This window comes from Abramis brama (assembly GCF_963993115.1).
Source record: "Abramis brama genome assembly, chromosome: 2".
NCBI lineage: Eukaryota > Metazoa > Chordata > Actinopteri > Cypriniformes > Leuciscidae > Abramis > Abramis brama.
The window spans coordinates 51,828,689-51,839,722 of NC_139964.1; the positions used below are offsets into that span (position 1 = coordinate 51,828,689).

At 34.9% G+C, this 11,034-nt stretch overlaps 1 protein-coding gene across 8 annotated transcripts in view; it reads left to right on the plus strand.

Moving 5' to 3' along the window:
• The window catches only part of prom1b (prominin 1 b), a 40,516-nt gene that overhangs the window by 27,729 nt on the left and 1,753 nt on the right, over positions 1-11,034 (plus strand). For 2 of the 8 annotated variants that reach the window (XR_014603909.1, XR_014603910.1), the window contains 13 exons: positions 531-683; positions 838-961; positions 2,002-2,105; positions 2,580-2,664; positions 2,765-2,911; positions 2,985-3,056; positions 3,697-3,789; positions 4,462-4,539; positions 4,733-4,813; positions 5,322-5,390; positions 5,496-5,585; positions 8,644-8,759; positions 10,939-10,975. Coding sequence is in view for 3 of the 8 variants with exons in the window: in XM_084096140.1 (XP_083952266.1) it covers positions 531-683; positions 838-961; positions 2,002-2,105; positions 2,580-2,664; positions 2,765-2,911; positions 2,985-3,056; positions 3,697-3,789; positions 4,097-4,114; positions 4,486-4,539; positions 4,733-4,813; positions 5,322-5,390; positions 5,496-5,585; positions 8,644-8,759; positions 10,939-10,960 (1,228 nt within the window). In the remaining 5 variants the exon portion in view is untranslated. Of the gene's footprint in view, positions 1-530; positions 684-837; positions 962-2,001; positions 2,106-2,579; positions 2,665-2,764; positions 2,912-2,984; positions 3,057-3,696; positions 3,790-4,096; positions 4,115-4,461; positions 4,540-4,732; positions 4,814-5,321; positions 5,391-5,495; positions 5,586-8,643; positions 8,760-9,207; positions 9,280-10,297; positions 10,431-10,938; positions 10,976-11,034 lie in introns of all 8 variants that reach the window. The other 6 variants (XM_084096142.1, XM_084096141.1, XR_014603907.1 and 3 more) reach the window with 5 other exon arrangements.

Sequence of the window (11,034 nt, forward strand, 5' to 3'; positions counted from 1 at the left end):
TTTATGATCACTGTGTGAAGAGTTTTAAAAAAGTGACCAAGTATTGAGAAATGTTTCCTAGTATTTGTAAAAAAAAAAAAGAAAAAAAAAAATCTCATTGCATCTAACAGTTGTTCTGTTCATGTTTTTCTTGTCAAAGTTTCTTGAGTATTTTGTTTTGTGCTTATAGTTATTAAATCTACTACTGCCAGCAATTAGATCAAGATCTTTATTTTCTGTGTATTTGCAAAAGAAATACGTAACTGAGAATGACATTATTTGAGACATGAATGAAGTGTTTTGGTAGTTTTAGTGCATTTTGAATGTGAAATAAACTGCTGTGCCAAGATGAAATTTGATTAGGAGAACTGTGTGAAGAGTTTTGAAAAGGTGACCTAAGTATTGAGAAATGTGTCATAGCAATTGCATTCTTGCTGAATGTATTATGTATTAGGCCTGATTTTTTTTTTTTAAATTAATACAAATCTTGCAGTCACAGTGTATTCTCACTTTCACTCAATATCTCTTTATCTCTGTCTTTGTGTCTCTAGATGGATAGGGTGTGTAGTAATCTGCTGTATGGTCGTGCTGGTTCTGGCCTTTAATTTCCTGGGTTTGCTGTGTGGATCATGTGGTTATGATAAAAATGCCACACCCACCACACGTGGATGTCTGTCCAACACTGGAGGAAACCTGCTGATGGCGTGAGTTACCATGGAAACACCAAAACAACATATACCATAATAATTTATCTACACAACACCTTCCCACAAAGTGCATATCTAATTATATTTGATTATAGTTAAAAGTTAGATACTAACTTCTCTTTTAATTTTTTTTGGTTCTGTTGTTGAGCAGTTCTGTAGGCTTCAGCTTCATCTTCTCTTGGGTGCTCATGGGAGTTGTAGTCACCACATTTGTTGTTGGAGGAAACATAGAGAAGCTTGTGTGTGAGCCGCTGGCTAACAGACAGATTTTTAAGGTACTGGCACAATACTCTATGGTTAACAACATTTTTATATTAAATGTGTCTTTAACTACTATGTAATAACATTTAAATTGATGGTTTATTATGTACATACATTTTTACATTGTCCCTTACCTTACCCATATCTCACCTCACAATTGGCATATACATATATATACATATACATAAAAACATAAGTACATTGTACCTAACGTTTTTTTAATGTAAGTACATAGTAGTAAAAAGACACCAATTAAAAAGTGTGAGCCAATTTGATTTCCAGTTTAATAATAGATAATAGCTTATAATGTAGATGTAGAAAAACCTACCTGTGGCAAATGTCTCCAACACGCAACACAGTTGCACCAGTTCAGATCTCAGCTTGTGGTTCTTTCCGATCCTGTCCCCCCCCCTCTCTCTCTCACTTCTCCTCCTGTCCACTCTTCACTATATACTATTTAAGAAAAGGCAAAAATAAATCTTTACAAAAAAAAAAAAGATTCACTTTTTATTACAGTGTAATTATACATTGAAGTACTGTGTAATGTTAATTGACAACATGTACTTACTATAGGGTTAGGTTTAGTTGCATGTACATAATTTAATCATTTTACTATAGTAAGTACATGTAACAGGTTTACCAAGGAAACTGTGGTTACACTTTATTACACGTGTTACAGTGTAATTATACAAATAAGTACTGAGTAATATTAATTAACAACATGTACTTACTAGGGTTAGGGTTTGGTTTAGGGTTAGTTGCTTATAGTAGTGCATACTTTACTGTTATTACTATAGTAAGTAAGTACATATAAGATATAAATAATAAAGTGTTACCAACACGGTAAAGTGGTGCCAAAATATACAGTTTGTACGCCTTTAATATTAAATGAAAAGTTTTTCTTTGGTGGTCTACAGAATAAGGAAAGTCATACAAGTTTGCAACAACACAAAGCTAAAATGAAACTGAAGATATAATTATCATCTTAAATGTACTGATTAGCATATGGAAAATTGACTCTTGAATTTAATTTGGATTTTTTATTGCTGTGCAGATTATTGACACACCATACATGGTCCATCCTACCAAAAAGAATGTCCTTCCTGGCATGCTGTTTCAAGATCCAAACATCGACCTTACTTTCGGCAGTATGTACAGGTAAGTGAGCAAAGATCAATGCTAAAGATCAGTGAGAAGTAGTTGTTTTAAATCTTTAGCTCACCCAAAACTGAAGATGCTGTCATAATTAACCTCGTGTCGTTCCAAACCCATAAGACTTTCGTTCATCTTTGGAATATATTATATATATTTTCAAAGATATTTTTAATGAAACCTGAGAGATTTCTGTATCTCTAGTGAAAGTCTTCATAAAACATTGTAAAAGTAAAGAATCGAGCAGTTTAAGTCTTTTAAAGAGATAAAATCACTTTATATGATGAGGGATCAAAATCGCTCAGGTTTTATTAAAACAATATCTTCATTTGTGTTTCGAAGATGACTTTGGAACGAGTTTTTGGGTGAACTATCTCTGTAATAAATTATTTATTTGACACTAGAGGCTGTTTGCTCTTTGAGAAAATTGATTTACTGTGTTGATTTACTTCTCTTTTTTACTTTTTATCTTGCTCATAGAGATTGTTATGAGAATCATGGTTTATATTCAGCACTACAACTGGAGACCAAGTTCAACTTCAACAGGTTTCTCAATGCCACAGTGGTGCGTGAAAAGACAAAAAGCATTTCACATGTTTTTGTGTATATCTAAATACTGAGCATGACATCAGTTCTCTAACCACGTGTTTGTGATTCCTTAACAGTATAACCTGGAAATGGCCAAGCTATTTAATAGTGTGAATGTGGATCTCCAGGGTATGCTTCTTCTGGAACAGGAGGGCAAAGATAACCTCATCGACTTCGCCAACACAGGCATTGGAGAAATCGACTATCAGGCTTATCTAACTGAGGTAACCCTCACACTCTCATAGACACTTACAGGCGCAACGGTTGAACACACTAAAAGGATGATTTCATTGACAGGTGAACAAAGGAGTGACGGTTGTGGATCTTTTGTCATACGCAAATGAACTTGAAGCTCAAGCAGACCAACTGGTGAGTCAAATAGAAATGAATCAGTTTCAACTGGTAGAAATGCCAGCCAGTTAGTGTCTTATTTTATAACATGTTCAGATATTAGCAGTTCAGTTGGTCAGATATTATTTACTCTATGTATCAAAGTGAGTCATGTCAGTTAACACTGAGTGGTCAGTCTCTGGAACATTTTGAAACTTTATATGGCGATCTCCCCTCCAGTGTAGAGGGACACAGGCACTGCATTCATGAGGTGAAAACACACAGCTACAGGATGTGTGGAGCTGCAGTGTGTGCGTGTGCTTATGGGAATATGACTGAGGGCCTTTTACAGCACTTGGGCATAAAATGTTAGTCTGAGAAGTGAGCTTATTCGTTAGTAGACATTGTTTATAGTTAACAAATAAGTCAAAGTCTCTAAATCTTAAAATAAAATATAAAATTTTTAAATCTATGATCTAAACAAAGAGTGAAATAAGCATAGACCATATTTATTGAATGAAAATTATTTGTACTTATTATGATGTTAAAGATGTGGTGAAAATGTTTGTTTAGTATAAACTAGTGAAAGTGTTTTTTGTTGTTGGTGTTTTTTAAAGTGTTTTGGGGTGGGACAATTCTATGCATTTTCAATGTATCTCTTTCCCACTTTCTTTCTTAGCGACGTGGGGCTCTTGAGAATGCGCTCAAGGGTCATGCCAGCAGTATCAGACAGATCCACAAAGATCAAGTGGTGCCAATGGAGCAGGCTATGGTAAAACACACACACACACACACACACAAACTAAATTTTCAAAAAGCATAATTTTATATGATTTATAAGCTGTTTTCTGGTATTGTAAGTACGAATAAGAACAGTTTGTCCCCATGATGTAGGGAATACCTGAACCACACACACACACACCACACCACAAACCATTTACTTAGACTTATTCTGTTTAAACTTTTGTCATTTTTTTGAATTAGAATAAAAAATGTTTGAAGCCATTTGGTTTATGAGGACACAGAAAGTTTTATTCTAAGTTTTATTCTTTATTCTATTTTTTCAAATGGAACCAAAGAAATATGTGAAAGCAAGGGTAAGCCAACAGCTGGTATCATGTGACGTGACTAAACAAAAATGTGTTTCAGTAATGTGAGCAACTTTAGTAGTTCAGAAGTGTTTTGTAAATGTTTGTGTTTGCAAGTCTGTTTAAGTGTCTTCTTTTTTAATCATTGTGTTTGTACTGTGTGATTTGTCAGCAATGTTTGCTGTGAAATTGTATTGCAATGACTAAAGAATTTAATTCAAAAGAACACGCTGGAGCATGACTTACTAAAAAGATTTAATAGAATAAGAATCATAGGAGAAACCAGTAACTCATGGAGGGGTTGACCAGATTGTAAGAGATTCAAATAGTATTTATTTATATATTTACTTAAGTAGAATGTATGTGTTTTTTTCTTGTAGGGCACTCTAAGTCAAAGCATCAAACTGCTTCAGAAAACATCCAGAGAACTACCTGTAAGTCCAGTAAAAACACACAATTTTATGTACATCTTTCTATAAAATAAATGCCTCTTGATTTTAATATAGATAATGAAATTACATTTATACATGGTTAGGAGTGGATAATGTGTCCAAGTAGATTTTAGAGACTCTGTATAATTATTATGTGAAGAATTATGTAATATTTCTCACTTTTTTTCCCCTCTAGATTAAAGTGACAAATGTCCTGAATGCCATCGAGGCAGCAGAGTATCTCATCTCCAACAATGTCTCTCATGTGGTCAAACAGGTACAAATACGTGTTTCATTTTTTTTTCATTTATTAATTTACTAATTGTAAATCTTGATCCATAGATACATACCGCATACAGTAGATCTTAATTATTACATGTTTTCCAGTAAAATAAATAAATAAAAATCTAAACATCATTAAAACAATATACTTTTACTTGAGAAGCCAATTGCATAAGACATTGAGACTTGTTTTTAGAGACCATATCTTGAATTTGGTTATTTTTCTTATTTTAAGAAAAAAACACATTAATTATTTTATTAGATTTAAGCCTAAAACACAAAAAATTTAAACAAAGGGTGTAATGTGGGGAAAAATATATATTAATTGAAGATATATTCTCTGAAAACAAGTACATTTATTTTGTTTTAAAGGCGTTTCGATTTTTTACTGGACGAAATACTAATAAAGAAAAAAGTATATATTTTGTAATAGCTCAGTTTTCAAATGCTCTGTTATGTTTGTTTTTTTTAAACAATTTTTTGTATTGTTAAAAATGTCACAGGAGACTGACAAATTCATTAAGAACATTGTGGGATACTTTTCACAATATACGGTGTGGGTCAAGCACTCAGTGAGTATGCTAAGATAAGACAAAGTCCAGCATTTTCCTTTAAGAGCAGCACTTTGTCATGTACACTGCAACTAATCAGTTATATACTAATGTGTGTATGTGCAGCTGGAAATGGAGGTTGCCCAGTGCAAGCCCATCAGCAACATTGTGGACTCGCTAGAGATCGTAGCCTGCAGCTTCATTGTTGACTCAGTGGTAAGATATACAAAACCGCTTTAAAACATATAGCACATGCAAGAACCCAAGAGATCCATACTGAATATACCCTTGAATATATGCAGCATATGCATCAATGTCCCCCAACACACACACACACACAGAGCAGAACAAGATTGTCACTGTTCACACTCTGAGCCCCCAGGTGCAGCGGAAGGGAGATGTTATTGCAGTGTGTGTGCTGGTGTGTGTGTGTGAGCAAATCTATGAACTTACAGAAATATACAATCCAAAGGCAAATACACACACTCACATTAATAGAGCCATGTAATTGAGTACTTCCCAGGCTCTGATTTCTGCTGTTTAATGAAAGGGATTGTTAAAAATTTGAATTGTCATTTACTCTCTCTCAATTAGTTCCAAACCCATTTTCTTTTCTTTAAAAAAAAAAAAAATCAAAAACACAATTCTCTTTTTGATACTTGGAATATATCACATTAGTCATATGGACTGCTTCAATGGTGCTTTATGTCACGTTTGGAACTTGACAGACACTGTCTGCGATATCAGAATTCTAAAGGCCAGTTCTCACCACACAGACAAACGCCAACAAACAGGTTTGTTGTGTTTTGTCAGATTAGTGTTACCCCGTCGCCGTCTGTTGCCTTTGGTCGGGGTTTGTTTTCACCCGACTGAACATGTTCAATCAGCTTTTGTCGGTGACTGTTGGGCAGTATGAACATGACAGTTATTTTTCGTAAAATTCTAAATCCAACGGACAACTTGTTTGTTGGTGTTTGTTGCCATTTGCCTGTGCGGTGTGAATTGGCCTATTATGTACAGTATTGACATTTATGCGGTAACACTTTACAATAAGGTTCCATTTGTTAGCATTGGTTAACTACATTAGTTACATGAACTAAAAATACTTGTAAAGCACTTATTAATCTTAGTTAATGTTAATTTCAAAATTTACTAATGGATTATTACAATCAAAAGGTGTATCTGTAAAATCTTATGGTAAGGTGTTGGCATTTATGTTGTACAATGTTGTTGTTGTTTACTACTATACACAGAATATCCCTGCAGACTGGGTCAATCCATTTAACAGAGAGATTTATCACACCTCGACAACAAGATGAGCGTTAGATGAGGATAGAAAAAGCACTGATTATGTAAACAGTCATTTTAATAGTTTTGAAAGACGTTCCTTATTCTCACCAAGGCTGCTTTATTTGATTAAGCATACAGTAAAAACAGTAATATTGTGAAATATTATTACAATTTAAAATTACTGTTTTCTATTTTAATACATTTTACAGTTTTTCTCGATTGCTTAAACACTATAACCAGGCTTTTGAACTAAAATTTCAAAACCATAACGCCATTTATCAAAAAGCACACCCATTTCACTAAACTATAAACACTATTCCCTGTTTTGACACATGAGTCAGATTTGTTGAACTGTCACTGCAAAACTCTACACATAAATCCCTTCATTTCTCATTGCTTAGACCATGTTGTCATTTAGAAAGCACTAGCATTCAAAATTGTTCACTCAAGTCAGCACAGCTTCAGCTCAGTTAGCACACAATTACCCAAGTGGAAACACTAAGAGTCAAAATGTAACACCCATCAATCAGAACCTTCAATAGATATATAAAAGGGCCCAAATCAGTTTATTGCGTTTTGGAACAATGGATCCAGAAAGACACGAAGGAAGAGGGATAAGAATGAGGAGGAGGAGGACGAAGGGCAAGGACAAGAAGACAAGCAGTCTCAGATGAAATTCAAGCCACTCTAGTTGCCCATGTCTTTATCAGTGGTTTGACTATGAGGGAGGCTGGGCTACGAGTAAGGCCAAATTTGAGTCGCTTTACCGTCGCCTCGAGAACCTTCATGGAGGTGTGGTGGCAAACAAAATTCTATCACTGAATAAGAGACAAACATTTCCAATAGTCTTTGATGAGGTTTATTTTCTTGCAAGAAAAGGCCAGCAGTCGTACAGTCACACAGAGCGGCTGCAGAGTGTGACGGTGAAGGGAGGGCATCCTTTCTCCTTTATAGTCTTGACTCCCAGAATGTTATCTTTCTATGCAAATGATGGTATTTCAACCATATGTGGAACATTCTTAGACTTATCCATCATATTGTATCCTTGAGTGGAGACCCTCCTGTCACGTCCCAACACTCTTTACCATTCCAATACAATTCGAATTCCATATTAGAATATGGTTTGTGTGTGCTCTTTTACTGTCATATGTTGGTCACACACATCTTACTGTAAGTAAATATAATAAAAAAAATTAGAGGAGAGAGTAAAAAAAGAAGAAGAGTAAAACAGGAAAAAAAAAATTGTGTGTGTGTGTGTTTTCTGTGTATGAATAAAAATGTGCCAATGTATCCACTGGTTGTGTCTTTTGTGTTCATCATGTGAAAAGGTTTGTGATGGGGGGGAACCACAACTAACATAACTTAACAGTTTTGGAAATGTTGTTTTGAATTTATTGCACCAGTGTCTTAGACTATGTTGTAGTGTGTGTGATTTTGAGGGCTTGTGTGTCCTGTCTGAGGGCAAAGTTTGGTTTTTCAGCAAGAGTGAATGGTTTTGAGTGTAGAGCTTCATTTTGACCTGAAAATAGGATGTTTGGGGAATTGGGTGAGACGTTATGGATTTGTGTTTATAGTTTTGAGAATACGAGGCATAGTTTCAAGAAATGTGTTTAAGCAATCGAGAAAAACTGTAAAATGTAACTTATTTGTGTGATGACAAAGCTGAATTCTCATCCTAATATGCTTATTTGGTGCTCGATATCTTTGTCGAAACTGTGACACTGTGATTTTTCGTCATTATTTAATGAATAGAAAGTTCAAAAGAACAGCATCAATTTAAAATAGAAATCTTTTGTAATGTCTCTACTGTCACTTCTGATCAATATTTCTTTAAAAAAATCTGAAAAAAAGTCACATATTCCTTTTTCATATTTTAAATTAAAACCTATTAGGACACTTTTTATATGTGTTTAAACAAGCATTTATATGAGCTGTTTATGGACATTTATGCTAATGTGTTCTCTTGTGCATTTGTGTGTTTTAGAACACATTCTGGTTTGGTCTGGGAGGATGCTGTATGTTACTCATTCCCAGCATTATCATGTCGGTAAAACTTGCCAAATTCTACCGCAGGATGGACACTGAGGACGTCTATGATGAGTGAGTTTATAATTGCTGAATTTAGGTCCATCTACCTGTCATAAGTGAAGTGAAATATGGCCTTATGAAACTGATCAAGCTTTTTCTAAAAGAAACTGCAACTAAACTGAAAATCTTTTACCAAGATTCAAGAATGACTTTCACTCCACAGGTGTTTGAAACAACCTTGTTTCCTTCTTTAGGAGTCATCTCATGTCTCTTACTCAACTTCCACTCTTCATTTCCATATTCTCCTTTTGTTCACATTCTGATAACCAACCACTTCTTCTTTCCATTTTCTCATCTTTAAATTTTTTTTCACTTTTCATCTTATCATTGCACCTTTGAAACCTTCAATACTATCTTTATATATATTTTTTTCACTCTGTGAACTGTTCACTTTCATTCATACATCACATGTTAATTGTACAACCAGTTGATGTTTACTTTTACATTCACTGTTTTACAGTAGTGTGGATGTTGTTGTCAGTGGTTATCATAGCGAGCCTATATATGGCATAAACAACCCCGTGATGAGCAGGTAGAGTTTGTTCCACCTCTTCATCTCTATGCATGCTGAAATCATCAGTCGTAGCTAAATGTCTATAGTTGTGTGCATGAACATTTTTATGAGTATGTACTATATGGACCCTTTTCACTGACTATTAACATTGTAAATCTTGCACAGTTTTTTTATATTTAAAATGTTCCGTTTTAAATTGAATGTACATTTATAACACCATACTTGGCATTAACATTTGTGTTAAATTACAAAAAAACACAAAATAGCATAGATGTGTATAATCGTATTGTTTCATTGGCAAAAGCAACTATCAGCATAGTTTTTATGTCGGTGGATCCCTACTTGTTTTGATTGATCTGTTATAATTCATTATGAAATCTAACTAAATCAATTAAAAAACATTTCATACATACAAAATTCATACATTTTTAAAAATGATTTATGCCATACAAATATTGAACAGTGTAATAGCATGACATTCGTTTCTCAGCATGCATCTCTATCCATATATGTCGGCTGCGTCCGAAAACGTATTCAGCTTTCATGACTTTGCCTCACTGCCCTATCAGGCAATAACTTTGTTTGATTTCGGACAGACTTCTGAGGCAACATTACCGTTTAAGGAACTACTGCAAAATAGAGCGAGCTTTGGTGAAAACCGTTGGTCAAAAACCATTGGTCAAAAACACAAACTGATGACCAACCGCAACTTTCAGACGCCAACACACAGGATTGTGGGATATCAAAGAAAGCGAACTATACATCTTTGTTGCCTTCAAAAATCGATCAGATGAAGGTTTCTCAGCTAACATTGGATTCGGACATGCTTTGATGCCTTCCTTCCTTGCAATGCATCCTCCGAAGGCAGCATTTTTAGGTTTCGGACGCAGCCATACTCTGCATGACAGTTTTCTGTGCTTTTATGAAGCTAAACTAAAGACCACTTTTTTTTTTCCGATCTGACCAATCTATACTGCCATTCCAAACTTTCAAAACTCAAAAGGTTTATTCAAAACGAACCTGTATTTTTTTTCAGCTATCCATCCTATGACACAATGAGGTGGTATCCTCGGGCCTCTGCCCCCCCGAGACAGCCTGACTGGTGACACAAATTCACACACACATAAACACTTTCACCGGGGGTATGCAACCGTACATGCAGCCTACAGGTACAAAACCTTTCAACAGTTTATCTGTTCATACATTAATTTTTCAACCTTTGCATTATATCCATACATATCCTCTATCAAACAAACACATTCGTTCATGTCAGTGTTCCTCTTGTTGATCTGCTTCTTTTACTGCTGATGTCTGAACTGGAATTTTTCTCACTTTGTGAGAATTCATTCCTTCTTTCCATCTTTCCATTTTTCTCTGTCACACATATTTGTACCCATCAAGAATTCACGATTATTCCATGTTCTACAGTCGTGTGCATGATTCATAGTTACTTACGGACTCTCCTGTTTCACCGAAATCATTTTTGTTGTCACTGATCTTTCACATGTTCTTCCAGTAACAGGTCACTCTGTTTATGTAGCATTGCATGACTTCCCGTCACTCCTCCACCTTTGATACGTTTTTACCTGACTCTTCATCTTTGTATAAATGAAGTAACTGGAAGTACTGTCATTTTTGTGGAGTCTTAGTGAATTCTTCTTCTTCTTTTTTTTGCAGTGGTGCTGAGAACTGGAGCTAAATAGAGTTTAGCCAGGTAAGACAATCACATTCTGTTGCATGTTACATTAGCTCAAGCTTTTAAGGCTTGAATGT